The 23,891-nt window shown below is 41.0% G+C and overlaps 1 protein-coding gene across 8 annotated transcripts in view; it reads left to right on the top strand.

The window, feature by feature from the left end:
• Window positions 1–23,891, top strand: part of LOC103460834 (FERM, ARHGEF and pleckstrin domain-containing protein 1-like) — a 45,490-nt gene that overhangs the window by 9,165 nt on the left and 12,434 nt on the right. For 5 of the 8 annotated variants that reach the window (XR_014083999.1, XM_081597521.1, XM_081597515.1 and 2 more), the window contains exons 2-13: window positions 305–520; window positions 16,206–16,310; window positions 16,954–16,996; window positions 17,080–17,158; window positions 18,538–18,635; window positions 19,184–19,298; window positions 19,675–19,822; window positions 20,659–20,754; window positions 21,040–21,206; window positions 21,288–21,356; window positions 21,486–21,561; window positions 21,676–22,873. Coding sequence is in view for 7 of the 8 variants with exons in the window: in XM_081597521.1 (XP_081453647.1) it covers window positions 347–520; window positions 16,206–16,310; window positions 16,954–16,996; window positions 17,080–17,158; window positions 18,538–18,635; window positions 19,184–19,298; window positions 19,675–19,822; window positions 20,659–20,754; window positions 21,040–21,206; window positions 21,288–21,356; window positions 21,486–21,561; window positions 21,676–22,873 (2,368 nt within the window). In the remaining variant the exon portion in view is untranslated. The remainder of the gene's footprint in view (window positions 1–304; window positions 521–16,205; window positions 16,311–16,953; window positions 16,997–17,079; window positions 17,159–18,537; window positions 18,636–19,183; window positions 19,299–19,674; window positions 19,823–20,658; window positions 20,755–21,039; window positions 21,207–21,287; window positions 21,357–21,485; window positions 21,562–21,675; window positions 22,874–23,891) is intronic. The other 3 variants (XM_081597518.1, XM_081597540.1, XM_081597532.1) reach the window with 2 other exon arrangements.

Below are 23,891 nucleotides of genomic sequence, written 5' to 3'. Positions count from 1 at the left end.
GTAGCGTCGACTGCTGAACCAAAGATGACAGTTTTGCTACGAAGGCTAAGCTAATATGACAGAAAAGCTGTTGTAAGAATTGTGATTAGGTGTAGCAATGTGAGAAAACCAAAATTTCATGTGTATTCAGTCAGTAATTTAACACGATTCACATAAAAACGTTAAAATATAATGATGTGCTTGAAAAACAGTAATGGGTAATTTTATGGAAAGAGGTCGGCCATCTTGATGCAATACAAATCTTGGGTTTTTAATCAATCAGCTGTTTGCATCTGAGCAATGTTTCTATCCTTCTCTCCATCAGACGTGAACGTCGGTCCCTGCTGCCGTTTGAAAGCCCATCACCATGTCTGAACTGACCGATAGGCCCTCCACAGCCGGACAGCGGCTGGGCGCCCCAGAAAGCTTCGGAGTGTCCACCCTGGAGCCCGGCATGCGTCCTCCGGTCCAGCCCCCGGGACGGCAGGTTTCCATACGGGTTCAGATGCTCGATGACACGCAGGAGGTCTTCCAGATATCCGTGAGTGATACTTTTTTTTAGTGAATACCTTGCTTTGCATCTCAACCACCAACTTTATTGTTTTATGCAACACAAAAAGACTGGAACTTAAAAATATCTTTACATTTATTAACATGAAAAGTGTGATGTTTATGCTGCACTCTGAATGATACCCCTAAATAAAACCCAGCGCTCTATATTGAAGTATACATCTTGAAGGCAGAGTTGGGTAGTAACTAGTTACATTTACTTGAACAACTTTTTTTAAATAATGTACTTTTAGGAGTATTTTTACAACATGGTACGTTTTACTTCCACTTTTCAGATTTTAGTTGCCAAGATTTTTGAAATCAAGCATGACATTTGCTCACTTCCATGTTATGGACTTCTTTTAGTTGGTTTGTGGCAATACATCTTTAAAAAATGCTTAAAATTTAGATTTTTCTGCCAGTTTTTTCTGCCTGTTTTGACTAATTTTACAGCTTTAGATCCTGACCTGCCACTCCTGTTTGTCTTTTGAATCCTTTCTCTTTTAATTATCTGTTGAGACATTCATGTCCACACCTGAAATGCACATGCTCTTTCCCTTTATTTCCTTCATTGCCTGCTAAACTTGTTGTTTAAAGGCGACTCGCTATGAATGCCCTGCTCACCTTTGAGCTCAGACCAAGATCCCCACTTCCTGGAGATACACAGGAAATTGGAGCGAAGCCCACTTCCTGTTTAAACACACCACACCTACAGACCCTGACTCAGTCAGCTCTCTGTCTACCACCAGCAGGAATTTGATTGAGCTCACCCAGTTCCTCCAAACATGCTCCAGCACCTTTTCTGCGTACCATCTGTCTGCCTTTATGTCTGAATCACCTCTAAAACTGTGCCATGTTTGCATTTTGCAGCGTTTGCATGTGTTTTGAATCTAGCCGGAGCATGTTAAATGTCCTTGCACAACAGTTCTGCTCGTATCTCTGCAATTAATCCCACACTGCAGTGTGTCAGTGTGTCGTTTCCTTGAATTTCTGGTTTAACGTCTTGCAGTGAGCCGACACTTGAGTGTGTTCCTGCTCCAGGGCTTGCATGCCTTTTGGAAAATCCAGCTGCTGTATTATCAGCACAGATTTGAGGGGATTTTTTTTTTGTTCTTATTTGTGATGTTAATGAGGAGAGAATCCGCTGGCTTGTTGAGCTGCCGGTCTGGGAAGCCATAATTGGCTTTTAGCGAAAATGCCAAGAATGCAATGCGGCTGCTGCTTGAGGACGTGTCTGTGGATGAGAGGACAGTTGGGCAGGAATTTGGTCTGGATCTTTTTTTGAATGCAGTTTTAAATCCTAAATATATGCCTTTGCTTGTTAGGTTAAAACAAGAAGCTTGTGGTGCTCTGCAGAGCAGCGGCTGTCCAGCAGAGAGGAATCCTGCTCATTCTCCAGTCCCCAACTTAATCCACTCATACTTTTTGACAAATTAAAACCAGAACACACGAGCTTAGAAGATGGATCAGTGGCTCTTTTGAAGAGAATTTCAGATTTTTAGAAAACCCTGACCCTAGGAAACATTTTAATGCCTCTAAAGCATCTAATAGTTTGAATATTTTTTAGTTTTTACACATTTTGTCCTGGTTTTTCAGGTGAACAGTAGAGTGGGTGTGACTGCTGTAAAGAGTCACAGTAAATGTTCACTTTCAACACCTTACAAACATTACAAAATGGCTAACTTTAAGTCTTTTTCACTTGGGAAAGTTATAAGATTGTCGTCTGCTTTAGACGATATCCAATGCTAAGCTAACGACTAAAACTTAGTCATTAGTTTAAGTGAATTTTTCATTCTGATAGAACATATTAACTAATAACTTAGCACTCTAAAGCAAACATCCAGTAGCATTTCACGCTATAGATAATCAAATTAACACTCTAAATTAGCTGTTCATCCATCGGTGGACTGACTTGACTCCTGGTCTAACTGAAAAGCCGCTCGGGAAGGAAGAAGCTGTTACTCCAAAAGCAACTTAAATAGCCAGATTACAGCTAAATGTTATCAAATACTAAGAAAATTCATGCAAACTACTTGTTTTTTCGTATTTAGGAAACAAAGTAGGTATTTGGTAATCCAAACTGACCTGGAAGGTTTAGTGATGTGAATTTAAATACCTGGTTTAAGCTTGGTGGTTGTTTCTCTGCAGTAGCACCAGAAACCGCAAGAAGCCTCAGCTCAAAGGGATCCCACCTAATAAATGACGGCTGTTTTTGGTACTTAATGAATTTGGTGAAATAAAGTCTCCATTGTGTTTTCAGCTTGTTTCACCTAATCTGTCTTTTCCTGCTGCGGCGCCTTGCGGTGTGTTTTGCGCAGTAGGTGAATTCTCATGTGTGAATCGGGAGATAAGCCTCCAGCGTTGGTTTTCAACGGGCGTTTTTCTCCTCGGAGTTGGAGCTCATTAACCAGCCGGTTATCTCTGGACCTCAGCAGGGCGCCGCACAGCAGCAGCAATCCATTTTGGACCACTTTTACTTTCATCACCATCAGTCAGTGTGTGTCTGAGGGCGTGAATGCATCATCGTGGGTTCAGAACGGATGATTTGTTTGATATTCTGTTGTTTACGTTCACCTCTCCGCCCATGAAAACCGTTCAAAGATCTGCTCTCATCGTTGTTCTGGTTTCATTTGTTTATTCAAATGTTTCCTGTCCCTCTTTGTTCTTGGTGACCTTCCTTCCTCTCTTCCTCACGGCGTTCTTTGTTGTCGTTTTTTCTCCCATTGTGATTTTGTCCTGTGATTTTCCTTCTTTCTCTCCGTTGCATCCTTATTTCCTTCCTTTCAATCAGTTTGTTCCTTTGTCCTTTTCTTCCTTTCAATTCTTTTTCTTACTTTTATCCCTGCTTTTCATTCTCCTTTCATTTTTCTTCTGATTGTTCTGTCCTTTTTGTCTAATTTTTTTAATTTCTTCCTGCATCCCCTTTTTACTTCCTTTCCTCCTTCCTGGTGTCCTCTGTTCTTTCTTTTTCTTTTATTACTTTTTCCTTCCTTCCTTTGTTTGTTCCACCCTTCTTTCTTTACTTTTGACCCTTCCTCTTTCTTTCTTTGTCTCTTCATTTCCTTCATCATATCCTTCCCGTTTTGTCCTTTTTTCTTTCCTTTGCTTGTCTTTGCAGTTTCCATATGTAAATCCTGCCCATCATATAACCATTTTCAATAAATTAACATTTCCTTAGTATACTCATTTCTTAAAATGAACTCTGGAATATTTCCCCTGCTGCTTGTTCGTATTAAACCTGGTTTCTTTAATGAATATTGAATTATTGAAGATGCAGTTAAACATTTTAGCTCCATATTAAGATATCAGCACATGCAGACGCAGCCTGTGGCTCCATTATTAATGAAAAATGAAGGCAGCGATCACTCCCACTTGCTAAATAATTAAGTCCAGAGAGGAGGTGCTCTTTGTGCTCGCATCCACCTCAGTGAGATTGTTTCCTCTATAAACACTGACCTTGTTGCTCTTCATGCTGCCACTAATGGAAACTATGAAAGCAGGCGTCAGCAGCTCAGATGATGGGTTGTACACTGTGACTGCTAACGGGCTGCAGCTGAAGCAGGGCAGCTAATTAAGAATCAGTTTTAGCCATTTGCTCTGCGTTGCATCCGGTTCTGTGCAACGCAGCATGAATGAAAACCATTCAGACTGTAACTCTGCTGTTTTTATCCCTTCTTTGGTTGTTTACTGCACTTCTATTTTTATTTTTCTGCGTGTTTGAATCGAGCATCTCTGTTAAAAATCAACAGATTGTGCGTTCATATTCCTCCCTGGACTTGTGCTGACTAAGATCAAATCCTCCTGATTCCCTGGAGATCAGTTGAGCTGCTTTAAGCCCCCGTTCACCTCCCCTCACTAGGAAATCCCATTTACCCACATGACGCCTTGCAGACTTCAAACCAGCACATATGGAGCCACGTTCCCTCTCTCTACACCACCTGGCCTTTCGTTTTCTTCTGATAGACATGATTTTATTTTATTTTTTACTCGTTTCATTTCTTCTTCTTTTCCTGTTTTGTCCTCCATGTTGACTTGACCCTAATCCCTGTAAGACCATCCAATATCTGCTGTCTGTGATTGACTTTCTCAGTGGATGTCGGAGGCTTTAAAGGCACACCATCTGACAGCAGGAGTCAGATGAAGAGGAGTGGCTTTAGGTGTGTGATGGAGGTGTGTGTGTGTTGGGGGAGGGCTACAAGGATTAAGATGACAGATCTGCTCCATGGACATCATTTGATAACCTAGCGACACTCTGGGGTTATGATAAATAACAGACAAGTCCCCTGACATGTTTCACCGCACTCAAGGCGCACACGAACACACACGCCGCTGACATTTGAAATTGATGGGCCTTTGTGCTGCCTGCTGTCTGGGGACCGAATGCAGAGGCTAAAAATGAAGGAAGCAGGGAGCTACAACGCTGCTTTATGGTCCCATTGGACAGAGGCAGCGGTAAACATTAATCGTTTTTATTGTAATCGGTCTAAATGCTGAAATCTTTGTTTTATTGCAAAGGAAACTAAAGTGCCCACATAGTTAGGCTCCTTGCAAAGGTTCTCCTTGTTGTTTTGGTCCTAAAAATTAGGGCTGAAACGATGAATCATGGTGAATCAGTTATTGAAAAATTGCTTAAAATTTAGTAATTGTATAGAGACTCACAAAAGTCAATTTTAGGGCCAATTAAGTCAAAACTATACAAAAGAAATCCTGTTTTGTTGGCACATTTTGCTATTCAGTCATTAATTGGTTAATCCAAAAAATGAGCTGTAAGCTGTATTTATGTTGATTCGAGCAGGACTTAACGTAAATACAGTGTTTAGAGGTGAAAACAAATATGAATTTACAAAATAATTTCTCAGTATTATTATAAATTCACAGTGATGAGAAGAAAACTGTCCAAATATATTGAAGGAGTGGACAGTATAAAGATGCTAACAGTCAAAGACAAAAAACTAAAAAGTTTGAAACTCTTCATATTATTTTTCTTAGAACATAAATGCTTTTTATGTCTTAAATGCTAAACATTATATTTGATCAGTATTCAAAATAAGTACAAAATGAAAAATCTACTTTGACATTATGTAGTGTCTTGTGTATGTTTAACATTATTAGCTACTAGCAACAAGTAATTTGTATGTTCTCAGTTTATTACAACAAAGCTTCATTAATCAGGCTCTATAAAATGTTAGTAGTCTAACATTAACATGCTAGCGCTGAATTAATGACAGCTACATTAGCTTGCTAGCTACAAACACTAGCAGCTTGTATTATAGTTTGTTTTTTATTGTTGGGAGACAGAAGTGGTGTAAAAACACAGGCAGTTTTTATTTTCATTTATTCTGAGCGACTGTGTGTCATTATGTAACGGTTGGTATTGGGTTTCTCATTCCTGTGGGTAAAAGAAGCATTTCCTTCATCTTTTTTTAAGTTGTTTTTATGTTTAAGGGAATAAGTTACATTGCATTTCATATCTTTGCTAAATCCAGACTTTAAAAATCTTGCTCTGTCTTTTTTTAATTTCTGAGATCAAAGAAACACAGATGATGCTTCCCTCTAGGTTTGAAAAAAAAGAAGAAATGATAGCAGATTACTGCTGGATAGTGAAAAATTGTCCCCGATGGACAGAGATGATTGCTGAGATTGTCTGTAAATAGGAGCAGAAACCAAATGAATAGAGGCCCAGTGGAGGACAGAAAGGAGACGTGGTGCTGAGCCCTTTGTGGTGGAAAAAGAGACACACATCCGACTCCCACAGAAGCCAGTGAATGAGCAAACACTGGCTGCTCCGCTTGGCTGCAGTCCTTTTTTTTTTTTTTCCCTGCAGTGAATTTGGGCCTCGCTGAAGAAGTTCATCAGCAATCACTGTGCCCTTCTCACACAAAACCGCCAAACCAATTTTGTCGTTATTGTGGATTACAAATGTTGTTTTAGTGCAGCTTTCTGCAGCCGTAGAGGTGGACTTGTGGTGGAGTTTTCACTGTGGTTTTATCTGTTTGCTAGAAACCTTGAAATGAGCACCAGGCGAACGGGGACAATGCCAAACTCATTTGTGAAATCCTGGCTGAGGTCGTCTTCTCCTCTAAATGTCTCCCGACAGACAGAGTTCCGTCTTATTAGTCACTGCTGCTGTAAATCTTCATTTTGACGACGGAGGGGGGCGGGAGGGGTGTTCAGGCTCCGTCAGGGTTTTCCCCGCCTTCCAGAAAATTAAAACGAAACAAAAGGAATGCCGAGTATAAATCTTGCAGCAATTGCGAACCGTTTCCACATGGATGACATCAAAATTAATTGGAAACTTCAAACACTTTCTAAATACTATATAGGCTCCTCAATCACGGCAGTCTTCAAGTCGGGACTTTTTAAAGTTAAAGAGCTGCACAAGATCAAAAATGCTCAAAAGTGATTCAGTTTTATCAGCGTTTGAGGATCTTTCCACCTTCGCCAATTATATGACAGATCATGCAGAACGTGAATGCATGACTTGAAATATAACGTCCAATCAGTGCAACTTGGATCGGATTGCATGCACTAAAACTGCTATCATTATGGCATATTGTTCCGTTCTCAGTGTTCATCTCTGTACTTGCTGCCTCCTCGTCTCTTCCGGGACGTTTTCCAGAAGACTTTGTGTTATTCTGCAGCCCTGCTGAGTCGGTCTTCTGAGAAACTGGCGTTGGAATGCAGCTCTGACTGTGATGTTTAGGAGGGAAAAGTAGATTCAGCTTTCATCCATCTTTGTCTTCTCTGGGGTTTTTTTTTCTTTCTCTGATTAAAGACTTTTTGTCATTCTCATTCCAATCCGCAGCATGAAACTGGAAAGGAATTCCTTCAGTTTAGAGCTGAAATGATTTATTGTCTTGAATCGATTATTGAAATAATCGTCAGCTAATTTAGTAATTGATTAACTGAAGTGCATATAGTAAAAAAAAAAAACTCATCAGAGCAGCAATTAAGCCAAAAGTGTAAAAATATACACATTTTGAATTTATGATTAAAAACCAATTTGCTTGTAAATATGTTCTACTCAAAACTCAAATAGCAGTTTTAGCTTCTTTTGGTTCAAATTCCGTAAAAATAAAAAAAATTATTAATCATCTTTAGCTGTCCAATTATTAATTGTTTGATCAATAAATGATCCGATCAGCCCTGCGGTTTTTGTCATATCAAGCAAAAGAATCTGAACGTTTCTCATGTTGATGTTTTTATTTTTTTTAGCTGCAGATGCATCTTTTGCACACATAAAAGAAAGTAAATATCACATTTTAGGCAATAAAGTGTTTATTTTCTCTAAAAAAATTGTTTGCATATTGTATTGCTAATACTGTATAAAAATGGTTTAAATTCTTCAATGTAAAATTTGCACAATGTGCCTTTTTTATCAGATTAATAGTCAGATATTAATTGATCACTAAAATAATCATTAGTTTTACTCCAGTTACATAATTTGATTTTAATTAGAAAATCTGACATTTCTACATCCCAACATTTCCTCTGCTGCTGCTGTGAAACCAGAACTTCCTGATGTGACTCAGATTTGCAGATCTTTAAGTTTTTGCTTCATTTATAGTTCTTTTAATTGTGCTCTCAATCTCTTATTATACTAAAAAAATCAAGCGGACGTTCGAGATCAAGCTTTAAAAACGGCTACAGGTTGTTATTTCCATCCCAGAAGGAGACCCAGACGCCGTTTCTGTGCCGGATTTTTCCACAAGGCGTAGTTCAGACACACCCACCATCAAACTACACAAGATGCTAATTACTTTTTTATGCTTTGGAGCTGTGCTGTGCATGTATTCCCCTCTGCTGCTCGGTTTAATAGTCTATCAGGGCGCTCTGCAGACCGTAGCACACACACACACACACACACACACACACACACACACACACACACACACACACACACACACACACATTGCTGTCGTTGCTGCAGCCCCCCATCAGCAGGTTTGTGAACTTAATTTCCAAAACCTGGCAGGTATTTGCCAACATGCTGCTTTTTTTTCTCTTAGATGTGTTTGTGAGACTCTCTTTGTTGAGTTAAGCTGTTTAGCATAATCCATTGTGTGAGGATGTGATTGGTGGAGAAATAAAGGAACCGTCTCCCTGCTGTCCTGTTGTTGTTTTATGGGAAACTGTACAGTTTACACCAAGCTGTCGTCTTAGCAAGCAGCTTTTTATATACAGGTATTGCTCACAAACACCGTTTCACTCCAAATATTGACTTTGTCGTCCTTAAACCACTTTGAAACTAATTTTGTGGTTTGGTTGGGGTCGTTATGGTCAAACAATTTAACTTCAGTTTCATTTGACTTTGCAAAACTGTAATCTCGCTTTTTTTTTCTTATCATGGTGTTTATTTCCTCCAAACTTGAACTACTTCATAACTTTACACCACTTTCTAAATGTTTAAAAGTCATTCATATCTCATATGGCTTTTACCGGACCATTTATCCGCCATGTTTGTTTTGAAACGGTTGCGCAGACAGAACCAGGAAGTAAACATCTGAAAAGTAAAAACCTGTGAATGATTTGTTGGTGGGAAATACGGGTGTTGATGACGGATTATTATTCTGATACACCAACCAGTAGCAGGAAGGAGAACCATGTGTCCTCCTTCCTTCTTTCCTTTATACCTGTATTTTTATTTCCTCTCTCTTGTCCTTCATTGCTACCTTGTGTCCTTTATTCTATACGTCCTCTTTCCTACCATCCTTATTTGCTACCTCCAGTCTCAGTGCCCTTCAGTATCCTACTTCCATTCTTCCTTCCTCTTGTTTGTTCGTTCTGTTCTGTCCTTCTTTCCTTCCTTCCTTCTGCCCTTTCCTGCTAGCCACTTCCTTCCATGTTTTTTTTTTTTATTTCTTTCTTCCATCTTTCCTCACTTTCTTCTGGGCTTCGTTCTTTCCTTTATTTTTTTATCTGTTTGCTTCAATTTCTTTATTTCCTCCCTTCCTTTTTATCTGGGCTTACTTCCTCCTTTCCTTCCTTCCCAATTTCCTTTGTTCATCTCATCTAGGCTTCCTTCCTACCTTTTCTCTTTCCTTTCATCTGGGTTTGCTCCCTTCCTTCCTGCTGTCCCTCCTTCCTTTCTTCCATTTTTCTGTCTGTCCTTCCTCCCTCCCTCCCTCCCTCCACTCCTTCCTTCCTTATATCTGCCCTTCTTTCCTCTGATAGTTTCTTCCTTCCTCCTATATTTAAATTCTCTCCTCTGTATGAATATCTTTCATAAATATCACGGTCAACCGTCACGTTTTGGGTTTAAATCTTTGGGTTTAAATAAGCCCACTGAACTCTGGGAAGTTGAGTCTGGGATAATCTGACCTCTTGAACCCTGCTAGTCTTCTTCTTCTGCATGTTTGTAACCTGAGCTGAGCTTCCTGTTGATGCTTCAGGTCTCCTGACGCAGTTCAGCAGCAGGACGCAGCAGGACGCAGCATGTTCTGAGGTATGAAGTTTCATGATGAAACTGACCATGAAGGGAGCAAAACACAAACATCACCAGCCTCAGCTTCTCAGGACCTCTGCTCACATTTCCTCCTCTTTTTGTTCCAGTTCAAACTGGGTGACATTACAGACTAAAGGAAACTTGGGTGCTTTTCTAAATATTTCCTGCTGTGAAAGAAACAATGAATGAAGAATATTTGGAAACTTTCTACAAGCAGGATTCTCCATCCAAAAGACTGAATATCTTATTGGCCTGCAGGGTGAGAACTGCGAAGTGTTTGAGTCTAACAGCCAATCAGATGTTATTTATTATTATTGTTGCACCAGTGATTGTTGGAGTGATGTTGCTCTATAATGTGGAGACCTGCTGCTTTCCAGTTTATTCCCTCGGTTTCCCCACAAACCGAGGGAAACTTTTTGTAGGAAACTTTTCCAGGTTTCCTACAAAACCTGGAAAAGTTCAGAATTTGATTTATTTCCTGATGTGGATAAAGATGGGAAAATTGAATATTTTGGTTGTTTTACTTCATTCTGTGTCCATCCATCCATCCATCTTCCTGTCCATGCGTCCATTTATCTTTTTTCTGGTCCATCCGTCTGTCCGTACATGTCATATTTAATTCTTTCCCTCAGTAGAAATGTAAACTTCATAGTAACCATTTATTTTCATACTGCTGTATATATTTTTATAAAGCTGTAAAACGATATCCTTTAGGAGCAGAGATGAGATCAAAGGCAGAAACTAAAGTAAGTTGAAATAAGTGAATGTTGTGTTAGCTGCTGGGCCCGGAGGGGCCTCATGTGGGGAGGATAGTAGAAAAACAGTAAGTGATTCACTCTGACATACCTCTCTCTAGCTTGGCGAGGCGCTGACTGGATCACATGAGAAGTTCTGGGTTAAAGGGAGAGGAAGTGTATCTGTCAGCGTTGGAGCTGGCAGCTGATTCTGCAGAGTCGGCCACGCTGACAGCTTCCTGGCATGTTTCTTTCATGGTTAGAGGCCGTGAATGAAGCCGCGACAGAATGACTCAGGAGGAAGTGAAGGGGGCACACAAACAAACTCTCATTAATCCAACTTACTAAGCAGTTTGTGTCCATTATGGACTCTGATATACTCCGCCGTCTGATTTGCTGTGAGAATCAGGCCTGAATCATGTTATGGAAGGTAAACGGAGAGAAACGGCGTTTGCTGCTATTTTGAGCTGAGTTATTTGTTATGCAGAAGGACAGCTGGTCATTAAGGCTCTTGTCTCGACTTTATAATTATCTGAGGAGAGTTCGGCCCATAAACCCAGCTTTGAGAGCTGGACACGGCCCTCACATGTCGGCTGTTTTATCCAGACTCTGCTTCTGTGTATGCAGGCACGTTGGCCTCTACCTGGAATATTTTACCTCAAACAAATCCAAGAAGAAGAAGAAAATAAAACACTTTATCCGAGTCTTGCACAGTAAAAATGTGATTAGGAGTGTGTATGTGTGTGTGCCTGTGAGATTTTGGCTGGGTAAGAAGGCCTCATTGATAGAAGCTGCTGAAAGAAGTGATTGTGATTCAAAGTGAAAGGACCTCAGTCTGTGCTCAGCAGGGACCAATCTGCTCTCCGTCTGCTGAACGGATTCAGCAAACAGATAAAATCGCTTATATTTGTCAACCTTAAAACTACCCACACTAAAAATTTATAGCAGTTAATTTCTGCTTTGTTTTAACCTCTTGAAGATCCTCATTTTTCTGAAAAAGCTGCCAAGAGAGGGCCATGGGAAAAGGCTGAACAGCTGCCTGTTGAGTTTATTCTTCATTTATTGTCATATAAATGCAGCTAAATGATTTTTCCCATTGAAAATAGCAGAGGTTAAGTCACCCGTACCTCCCATTTTATTTTTATTTTTTATAGCTTTGACCTTTCTCATACCAGTTTCTTTTTAACAACTATAATATGAAATTATATAAAAACAACACAAAAACTTCATTTTATTCCCTTCTCACTCAGAGTTTGGAGCTCATTATTTATTTGCATTATTAGCAGAAGGGTGTTGCATTGCATCAGTTAGCTGTTAGCATCGCTAGCGTCTCCAAAGCAGCGGTCTCAGTGTGTATACTTAAAAAAAAAATGTAGTTCTTTTCCAATCTAATTTGTTTTATGATGGAAAAAGGTTGAAAGTTTAGTAGAAGGTAAGAGAAAAGTCAGGAAAAAATGATTTTCCTGTTTTGAGACAAAAACAGTTTATAATTTAAGCTAGTTGTAGCATATTGTATTAACAATTATTGTGGCTAACATCACTAAGTAAACAATGTATCTGTATATTTTGAGAATTTAATCCTTTAACTCTCCCAAAAAGATGAATCCGAATAGCTTTGTTAGCCTTCCTGTTATCTGCTGGAAGTCTTGCTTTTGCTCCATAACAACTTGAATGAACCACAAAGATGTTGAAGAAAACATGGATTCCTTTTAAATATCTTTTTATTCCTCTGTGCTTCCACTAACTTCAGTTTTTAAACTACTCATTAATACTGTATATAGCTAATTTTGAGTCTTCTTTACTTTGTACCAGCTTCCACACTGAAGTGAGTTGATTTTCCAACTTATTGTTGGAACCTAATTATTTAACCACATTAGAAGTTAATTTTTACTACCATAGAGCTTTTTTTTCATTTAGCAGACCAATCGGAGCAGACTGAATTCTCTTAGAGACAGGAACATAATTAAGAGCGTTTTAAATGTTAAGACTTTAATTTCTTCTTTGAAGAGATTAGCAGAGATGCTACCATGCAAAATGAAATAAAATCTACAGACTGTGGTCAAGATTCCTACAATTCAGTCACGGTTGGCTTTTTCCATGTTCTTTAAACCCAAAGACTGTACATTCAATAGAAAACAAAAGGTCAAACTGTTCCAAATTAAGCACATATTTCAGAGTTTCATGTAGCAGAAAGAGAGGGTTTTGTTTTTTTCACGACCCACTTCTCTCTTTCAGTTCCCACATGTGAAACTGCAGGGTGAACGGGTGAAAGCATGCAGCGCGATGGTAAACAAAACAATTTGTTTTGTCAGCAAACATTGGAATTTGGTGTTGCTAAATATGCCCAAAACTTAGGCTGTCATGAAGTGGGCTAAATGCTGGCTCTTGCTAGCCACATCTGAAGAGTTCAAACTTTACTTTCACCGCTCTCTTGGCCAAGTTTGGTCCAGTTCCTGCCAGCTACTGTCTGTTGTTTGCAGCAGAGCTGTTTGGGATTCTACTTTCCTCACTTCTCAGCACTTCAGCTCTCACCTTTTTTGTTGGTCTTTTTTTTATTTTTATTTCTCCCTCACACACTGTTCAGATTAGATCCAGTTTTTTCTTATGACTACCAGCTCGCTGTGTGGACAGAAAACTTAACGACAAACAGGTTTGCTGCAGCCTTTCAGATGAGCCGCTGCCAGCCGAAGGAAGAAAACTGAATGTGTTGACATTTTCTGGCAGCTGGAAGATAAAACCCATCAGGTTCATGAAACCTGTGTTGGTATAACTGGATTTGAATTTTCTGGCCTATGTTTCCACATGCATTCCAGCGTGTAATGTTACTTGAATGTGGTAATAGGTCTACTTCTCAATTTCTGTCTTTAGTTACTGAAGAAAGGTTAGCTGTAAGTGGAGGAAATGGTTTATCCTCTAAGCTAAAGGGTGTCTGAACATGAAGCTCTCACCTTTTGCAGATGATGCAGTTTTCTTTCTGTGGGTTATCTACCTGTTTAACCTCAGTGATGGTGATAAATTGGAGATCAAGAAGATAAGAAATCGAGTTTATGATATTCCAATGATAATCTGACTTTTTAATTAACACAGGAGATCAGTATTTTTGTCCTAAATTTGATAAAAATCTAAACTAATCCCAGCACTCACCTCATTTATCGCGGAAATTAACTCAAAATCAAGAAATCACATTATGTTTTTTGTGCTTGTGCATAACGGAGTTCATTCAAAATTTTCCAGAAAAATGGTGAAAAACATTGGCTTCAAGTGACGCCAACTCCCACCTGCAGGTGGCAGTACGTTTTACTCCTACACTTATTTGCGAGTAATAGAAAGTCAAATTTATTATCATATCTAAGCACAAATATTGCAACATTTCTTGCAAATATTTCTAAATTAGCACCAGAAAAGTTTTGATTTTTATTGCAAAGAATCACAAAATGTTGTTTTGATAAATTCTGGAGTGATTGATGGATGTGAAAAGATGTTCAATATTATTTAATTTTTAGAAGAACTTATCAAATGCAGAGACGGTTCTAAACTTTTATTTATCGGGTTTATTGATTCATTATGGCACAAGTGGCCCGTAGTTTGACGCTCCTGCTCTCGGTAGTTTTGGTAAACCAGAAGGCAAATCTCTCAATTTGCCTCCTTTCCATCTGGGGCTGAAATAATCGACTAACTTGGTGATTGTTTCATCGTTAACTGGAGCATACAGACTCAAAAAAGGCAGTTTGCTGAAAGAACAACACAATCAGAGCAGCAATTAAGCCAAATCTATGTTGTGCACAGTGGAAACAGTCTTGGCACTACCGCTACCACTTTTGGGGGTTCAGCCAATCAGCACCAAGGAAAATGAATGGATTGGCTGCTTTGCAATGCCAGCCAATGCTATTTGAGCTGCATTTTCGTTGGAATATTTTATATGTGCTTATGGAAAAAAATCTGCAAACAAGCAAATCTCTCTCTTCGACCTGATATTCTAACAGAAAACAAAAACCAGAACTCAGTGTTGAGATCTCTACTGTACATCTATGTTTCCAAACTCTGCGTTTTCACTCTCACGCTTGTCAGTGGGATTCAAATCTGGCCGTGTGTTTCCATCAGAGCTGTGTGCTTTTTGGGTCGGGCTCCTGCGCCTCCTCCCAGCCCAACGCGGTTCTGCACGGCAGAAAACCTGGAGCTTTTGTTGTTGAAGTTGGACGTCTTGTTGGAGGAGATTGGTTTGCTAATGAAGGCCGTCTGAAGAGGAAATAGCTCAGCTCAAAGTGAAGGAGACAGAAGCAGAGAGAAATCAATACAGTAAACCGGACTAATGTGTTTATAGGCATAGATAGAAAGGAGAAGAGCGGTGAAGGATTATTTTGACTGCTTTCTTGCCATGTAAGCCGTCCTCCTCTCTTCTGTTTTCCTACTTCCTCCCTTTTTGTCCCGTCTTAACCGCCTTAACGCGAAGATTACCACCACCCAGACCTAAATCCCGTCCAAACGGCAGCATCTGTCAGTCGGATAATATAGACGTTCTCGGAGAGCGTCACAGAATCATGATGTTTCCTTGATATCAGCCTGCAGCTAGAGCCAGTGTGTGTTGTGCTTGGTGAATAGCTGGATGAAGAGTGTGTGGGTGTTTCCCTGCGGACAGACTGAACACACACACTCACGTCGACATGCGGAGGCCAGATGGTGACAGACTTGGCTCACGACGCGCCCGGGGCTGCTCTGATGCACCGTGGCTGCGGTCGGACTTGTCACAATTAACAATTACATAATTAGAGTTGTTTGGAATAATCCTGTTCATATTTTCTTATTAAGCTTCAGTGTTGTTGTTTTTTTCCTTTCGTTTTTATCCTGGTTGGAAATTTTGACGTTTACCGTCTATTTCTGGTGAAATAAAGATTATTGATCGAAAACCAGGAGAGTTTAATCCAATTTAACTCCTGGTTTTTGATCAATAATATTTCTATTGGGTAATCTTAGGAATAACAAAAGTGCACCAGTCTCTGAACGCTCAAAGACTCATTTATATCATATTTTCCAGACTATAAGTTGCAGATTTTTATTTTTCATAGTTTGGCTGGACCTGCGATTTATTTGTTTTTTCCTCGTTGTGACTCATTTTTTCACCATTGGGACTTGAAGTCCAGAAAATATGGTAGTTATAGTAATGACTGAACAGCATTTCAGTGCTGAGTAGTCAGCAGTAGAAACACGTGGATGTCTGAAAAGCAGTTCTCGCATCTGTGAAGTCGGGTCACAACCTTAAAACAAGAACAAACTGGCTTCCACGTCTTTGTTCGATCAAAAAGAAGAGTCTGCACTTCACATCCGGGTCATAGGTCAGCTGCTTTTTGTCAGGATGTGCTCTTGATTCTGCTGGAAACTGTTGGATTGGGAATAACCCATCCCTCCCTCCTTCCCAATTCTGATTCAGTTTCTGTTGCCATCTTTTTACTCTTTCTAGTTTAATCCAACATGGCTTCCCCTCTCCTGTCCTTCTCTTGCAGCAACGCGTGCCTGGGAAGGTGCTTTTTGACCTGGTCTGCGTCCACCTCAACCTGACTGAAGGCGACTATTTTGGGCTGGAGTACACGGATCACCGAAAGATGACGGTAGGTTGAGTTTTGTTGGAAGGATTCAGTTATAATCTTCATAAATTGATGTGGATTTAAACCCTGGCTTTCTGCTGAAGTCTGGTTCCTGAGGTTTCTAGCAGCAGCAGCTGTTTGTAATGATCTGCAGACTGGATGCGTCTGTAGTTTGCAGTGGAAACTCCACTAGAGCACAAACGTGTAGTGAAAAGAAGAAGCTTTCTGGCTCCTATGAAAGCTGAACTGTTCTATGAAGATCAAATAACATGAAGTCAAGTAAATAATACCAATCTAAACCTCCACTCTATGATGTTTTAGTACATTTTTTAAAGCTATTGGTATCATTTTTAGCTCTTAGATTCTATTTGAATATAATAAACCTCTTTAATGACCTTCATTTTCAGGAGTAATGATGTGTTCAGCTGCAAAGTCTGTGCTTTTGTATTTACCTTTCAGCCTGAATGGTGCTAATTCCTCTATGAATTTTCAAATTGATGCAAATTACAATTTAATTTCCCTAATATGAAGCAAGGTTTTAATCAGATCAGGTCTGACTCTGCTGCAGTAATGAGTGAGCACAATGTTTAATGATGTTGTGATGCTAACAGCCTCACGGTTAGCGCAGCAGCGCTACGGTATGTAATGGAGTGTTTTCTGCTCTCAGGTGTGGCTGGACCTCCTGAAGCCGGCGCTGAAGCAGATCAGACGTAAGAATCTGTCGTGTTTCTCTCAGTCGTTCTTTTTTCCCACGTCTCCACTTCCTCTCTTACCCATAATTTCTCTCCTCCAGGACCTAAAAACACCATCCTTCGCTTTGTGGTGAAGTTCTTCCCTCCTGACCACACGCAGCTCATGGAGGAGCTGACTCGGTAGGTTTTTCACAGAAACCACTCCTATTTTTTCAGCCGTCCATGCTGCATTTTCTGGATGTTTCAAATAATACCTTGTCAAATATTCTAGTATTTTAAGCAGACACTTTAAGGCTAACTGTGGGATCTGGGAACCAGGCTCCTTGTAAAACTATTTTTTGCTTCATAGCAGCTAAAAAAGAAACTCCTGTTTTGCTTCTAGTCTGATAATCCGGTCCAAGCCGGCCCAGATGTTTGTCCAAGCTCTCGCCACCAACCTCTGACCTCCAGCATTTTCCCATGATGCAGCAGCTCCCAGAATATTTCTGTCACTTTGGGGATTTCTTTCTTAACCCAGAGAACAAACCAGTTGTTATAGGTTTGAGTTTTTCGCCCCTGGTCTTTTCTCTCTGCCTGTTTACTCACAGGAAATAGGAAGTGAGCAGGCAGCTGTTTGCTCTTCCTGTGTTTGGTCAGATTGGTGGAGATGTCTGGAAAAGTGTGGAAAAATAAATAAGAGTTTATAAACTTATTTAATTGACTTTATTCTCGATTCACTGGTCCTTTGTTTTCTTTAGTATTTACTTTCTCGTGTCCTCCATTTATTCCATTTCTAGTCTTGCCTTTTTTCCGACTGGCCTTCCATCCTTTTGTCTTTCCTTCCTTGTGTCCCATTTTCTTTCCTTCTTTTTGTCCTCTTTCTTCTCTTAATTCCTTCTTTCCCTTCCTTCCTTTCCACTTCTCTTCCATCATTTGTTTTAACATTTCTTCCATCCTTCTTTCCCTCCATTTGTCCTCTTTCTTTGTTTTGTTTTTCTTCCTTCATAACTTTTGCCCTTCCTTCTTTCCTTGCTCATGTCCTCCATCTTTCCTTGCCTTACCGTTTTTCTCCTTCCTTATTTTTGGTCCCTCTTCTGCCATTTCTCCTTCTTGTCTTTACTTTCTTCCCTAATCCTTGCTTTCAATGTGTCTTCCTTCTTTCCTTTCTATGTCCCTTCTTTCTTGCTTTCATCCATCTTTCATTCCTACTTTTCTTCCTTCCTTCCTTTTCAATGTGTCCTCCATTCTTCCTTTATGTACTTCCTTCCTTCTTTCATTCCTTCCTAGAACTCTGTTTTAGTTTGCAGTGTGACAAAAAGTTTAACTTGAACCCAGATTATCGTTGCTAAAATGTTCCAACATATTCAGAGATTAGTTTTTGTTTCGTCATATTTACTAAGCATAAACAAATGTGCAGATTTGGACTGAAATATGAGTTTTATGAGCAGTTCTTGTGTTAAATCAGCTCTGGTTTGAGGCTGTTGTGTTGCTGCATCCTGACTTGTTCCTGCTGGTTGATCTAATCTGACCATCTGATCATTTCCTGATGTTAGGATGTTTTTTGTCCTGCTGTTCTCCAGGTATCTGTTTGCTCTGCAGATCAAACGCGACCTGGCCTGCGGTCGTCTGATCTGCAACGACACCAGCGCCGCCCTCATGGTTTCCCACATCATTCAGTGTGAGTAAAACGCAGGTTTCACTTCCTTATTCCTTCCTTTCATTGATCTCATGTAGGGACAATCAGCTGCTCTCTGTTACAAATGTTTCAATCATTTGCTAAAGTCTCTTTCTGCTCTGAGAATATTCAGGAAGATTTTTAGGATTCCTGCATTTTTACCGGAAGTTCTTTGTGTCAGAAAATGTTTCTGGTCTGATTATAGGAATTTTGATCCAAAAAGGCTTCTGTCTCTGAAATCAAACACAATTCAAACAGATTTTTCCAGGATTTTCATAATCTCTGCAGATTTATGAGAACAAATCAGTCTGGAAAAGAAAAAATTACAGACAGAATGTTTTTACACGTCATTTCCTGTACAACTGATGCATCCAGTCAGCCATCCGTCAAACCATTCATCCATCCATTTTGTCTTGAATGTACTCATATTTGTACACATTTACTTCTTTTATCAGTTTTCTTCATACTTTTCAACTATTTGATTTTTCTAGTAGTTTTTTCTCTTTTCTTGTCCAAATAATCTCAGTTTTTTCCTCCCTCCGTCCCACCAGCCGAGATCGGGGACTTTGACGAGACGCAGAGCTGGCAGCACCTGCTGCACAACAAGTATCTTCCTGACCAGGACGCCATCAGAGACAAGATCATCGACTGCCACCGCCAACATGTGTGAGTTCCTTCGGTCTCCACTGCCGGCTAACATTAACATTTACAAACCAGGCGCACTTCCTTATTTTCTGCAAAGCCTCCTAAGCCCCCCTCCCCCAGCACAGATAAAGACAGAAAAACAAACCACTGGCTTTCCCTCGCTCCAATCCCTCAGCTCCTTCTTAGCCGACGCAGGAAGGAAGTGGCTAATTCAGGCGCTCATACAGGAAACAGGAAGCGATTTTCTTATTTTGCGAGGAAACAAAGCTCTTTTTGTGGCAGGTTTCTTTCCGGCCTGCAGCAGGCGCCTCCGTCTGATCCTGCTGTTGTTGTAGGACTTGTGCAGACTGTTTCTGTTTGGACTTCATTTCAACTGAGTGACGTTTTTCTTCCACAGAGGGCAGACTCCAGCGGAGTCGGACTACCAGCTGCTGGAAATCGCTCGGAGGTTGGAGATGTACGGCGTCCGGCTGTACCCTGCCAAGGACAGAGAGGGGACGAAGCTCAGCCTGACGGTGGCGCACACCGGGGTTCTGGTTTTCCAGGTAGGAACTTCCACCAAGTTCTGGTCCAAACACACCAGAAGGCAGCGGCTCAGTTTGTAAGGGAATCCTGCTAGAGACCCAAATATGTGGTTCAGGTTCACAGAAGCAGAGACTCACCTGAAGGCTGTCGGACATGAAGAACTGTCCTTCCTTGTGTCCTTCATGACTTAATGTCATTCATTTCTTCCTTGCCTTTAATTCCACTTTTGTATCCTTTCTCCCATCCTCACTTGCATCTTACTTCCTATCTTTAATCCTTTTTTGTCTCCTACCTTCCTCCATGTATGCTCCCTTGCATCCTTCTCAAGCTACTTAATTTCCTCCGCCCTTCCTTCCCCTCTTGTATCCTTTCTCTGTTCTTATTTGCATCCTACTTCCTACCTTGTATCTTACCTTTTTATCTTTTGTTCTGACTTTTTTGTGTCCTACCTTTCTTCCTTGTGTTCTCCATTGCATCCTTTTATACTTCACTCTCTCCTTCCTTTCTTGTGTACTCCCTTATCTTTTTATCTCCTACCTTTCTCCTTTGTCTTGTGTCAAAATTTATCTTATATCCTTCCTCTTTGTCTCCATTTCTTCCTTGCATCCTTCTTTCCACCCTTATGTCCTTCCTTGCATCTTCTTGACTTACATTAATACATTCATGATAAAATGTTGTGTTTAAAATGTTAAACTAAATAAAAAATGACTTTAAAGTCTGCAGGAACTTTAGGAACGTTGATTCCTTAAATATTATCTTGCTTGTTCCAAAATGTTTGTTTTCTAAAATCTAGAGGATAGTTTCTTCTTCTTGCAGTAGAACTGGCTGCATTCAGTTGGTTTTGTTTCTTGTTCAGGGTTACACAAAAATCAACGCCTTCAACTGGTCCAAGATTCGCAAGCTGAGCTTCAAGCGTAAAAGGTTCCTCATCAAACTGAGAGCCGACCCCTCTGTAAGTCCATCTAAGATCAGAGTTTTTATTGTTGAAATTCTGAAAAGATGAAACTTTTCAATTGTTTTCTCCAGTTAAAACTACTAAATAGTTTTATTAAGATAGACGGTAATTTTACTTCCACACGGGTAAAAATATTTTGAAGCAGTGCTACTCTTGAATACATTTTCTGGCTACTCTGCCCACCTCTTCATTTAAGGAAAGAAAGAAAGAAACCTGAGAATAAGGGTGTTTGTTTTCCACTCCTCTGAGTCCGTACTTTGCTGAACTCTTGGTGTCGTCCAGCAGAACTCCCACCACGACACGCTGGAGTTCGCCATGGCCAGCAGGGACTGCTGCAAGGTGTTCTGGAAGATCTGCGTCGAGTACCACGCCTTCTTCAGACTCTTTGAGGAGCCCAAACCCAAACCCAAGCCCATCCTCTTCACCAGGGGTTCCTCGTTCCGGTTCAGGTGAGCCAGGAACCAAAAACTGTTTTTTTTTTCCTGTCTTGTTTTTGCTTAAACTTACATTTAGATTCACTTTTCTTCCAGCGGGAGGACGCAGAAACAGATCATCGACCACCTGAAAGACTCTGAGCTGAAGAAAGTCCCGTTTGAGAGGTGAAGAAGCGTCCTGGTTCTGCTCCAGGTTCTCAGACAGACCCTCGTGTGGCTGTAATCAGATTTGCCTGGTGGGTTAGGTGATTAGTGGTGCATGCTTTGACCCGCTGTCACCTCCCGTTTTCACAGGAAACACAGCAAGGTTCTGTCCAGCAGCAGCATGTCGCCGCACTCATCTTCCTTCAGATCCCAAGTGCCAAAAGAGGTAAAACACCTTCCTGCCTTACCTATCGCCATAATTAATAAATCAATTAATCACACAAGGAATTAAATTGAGCACCACATTAACACTCACTTGTTCCCCATGGTATGTTTTCAGAGTGCCACGTCTGTCCTGTTGGCAGACCAGCCCGACTCGGCCAAAACCAACGGCACAGAGGAGCCTCCGACCAACGGCTTCCCCGACGGCGCCCTCAACTCTGACCCGAGCCGACAGAACCACAACGGAGCGGGCCAGCACCTCCTGAACCCAGGTCCAACCTGCAGGGCAAACAAAGGCAGCAGCTCCTCTATTCCTTACATAGACTGCAGCGACATAGACAGCGAGTGCGATGTGGGCAAGAGCGGCAGGGCCCCCAGGGGCCACAGCAGCGCAAACGACAGCAATGAGGATGAGGGCAGAGATGGGGGTCTGTTCGGGGTGGTGAACGGGTTCTACCACACCAACCACCAGGGGCTGATGCAGCAGGGGGTGATGGGAAACAGAAATGCAGAGGAGGTCCTGTCCAATGGCGGCTCCTTTAACAGCCGTCTGCCGCTCCACAGCACGCTGCTGGACGAGATCTTCCAGGGCCGAGACAAGCGCGGCGCCGGCGTCGTTCGCCCGCTGGGAACCGGGACTCGCAGCCAGTGCTCCAGCCCGGTCATCAGCAGCTTCCACCCGCGGACCAATTCGCTCAGCGCCGAAATGACAAACGGGCACGGTCAGCCGCGCGCCGGGTCGCGGTGGGACGACGGCGGCCATTATTTTAGCAAACGGCCCGGCGTCGTCCCTGTTGAAGTTCCCGCCGTCTCGCCGTCGTCCCACTACGGCAGCTACTCCCCGATCCTCTCGAACCGCACGCCGCCGCATCCGGCGAAACCGTACAACCTCAACATCATGCGGAACCGCTCCGACACCGACCCGTTCATCCTCAGCCAGCTCACTTCGACCCCGATACGCCGCGACCCCTACGGCTCCGGGGTGGAAACCCCAAGCTCCGCCCCGACGGAGCGAAAAGCCGCGATAGCTAACGGTAATCTCGCGGTTCCGGGTCAAGCGCGGTCGAACGCGGCGGCCCAGCGGCTGTTTGGCCAAAAACCAAACAACAACAACACGCTGAGTCAGCCGGTCCAAATGATCGACGGGTCCACTAGCAGCGGCACCGACACCAGCGACACGGAGTCCGACACCGGCAGCAGCGCGTACAGCCAGCCGCTGCTGTACGGTAACCCCGGGGCGGTTAGCTCCACCGACGGGAAGCTAACGTTCGGGAGTCTGCGGGCCGACGAGGAGCGGGAGCGGCGGTACCGGTTCGGTGAGGAAGACGTGGCTGGTCAGGTTTTTAGCTGCTGAGCAGGAAAATAGTTTGATTTAATCTACAGTTTGACTTATTTAGCTTTTAAATATCTGGATGTAGTCATGTGGAGAATCTGGGACGCCTCATTAAATATTGTGTTTTCTGGAAAATAAAGAGATTTAAATAATCATGTTTTACTCACTAAAGGTAGAAACTAAAATGTAAAAGTAATATTCTACATTTTGTGAGCTTATAGTGTAAAAAAAACTATTTATTACTTCTTATTTTTTGGTAATGGCCACAAATACTTCTCTTGAAAAACATTCCTATTTGACATAAGTTTTTCAAATTAGATTTTTTTTTATCACCAAATTGCACAAAAAGATTTAATTTAATCATATTTTCAAATGTTCTTATTTATGAAAATGGTTAAACTAACATTTTAATCGGGTTTATTTTTTTAATTAACTGAAATTTATCATGAAAAATAAATAAGACGAGAAATTTTTCAATAAGTGACACTAATGTCTGAGTGAGATTTTGTTTTTATCCATTTTATTAATTTATTCCTCAATAGAAATTATAAATTTGTAATTCGACTTTCTCAGTATTTTAGAAAACACGTTTTCATGGGGTGTCCTCCTTTTTCACACAACTCTGAAAGTAGAGGAAAAACGTTTTAGTAAACTTTTCTCAACTCTTTATAAAAAAAGTTTGTATAACAGATTTTGATCAAGTTTAACGGCAGTTTTTGAATTGTAAAATTGATGATTTTTAACAGAAATCTGTCGTTTTCTACTTCACTTTCATATAGATTGTTTTTTTTCGTCTGAACCAGCTGTTGATGCCAGTTTATGTTCTTGTGACAGTCTTGTAAATAGTTAAAATTTGCGCATAAATAACCTTTTTTTTAAGGGGAAATCCTTCCTGTAAAATGTGCCATAACTTAAAAACTTTGAAAATCTTAAAGCTCACATTTGGAGCTCCTAGTTAAGATTATTTCTGCAAGTCTTCCAGCTGTTTCTTTTAGCATTGA

Source organism: Poecilia reticulata, chromosome 2 (genome assembly GCF_904066995.2).
Source record: "Poecilia reticulata chromosome 2, P_reticulata-male-v2, whole genome shotgun sequence".
In the NCBI taxonomy this organism is placed as follows: Eukaryota; Metazoa; Chordata; class Actinopteri; order Cyprinodontiformes; family Poeciliidae; genus Poecilia; species Poecilia reticulata.
The sequence above is the reverse complement of the archived record's forward strand: the minus strand, read 5'-3'. Positions and strand labels throughout refer to the sequence as shown.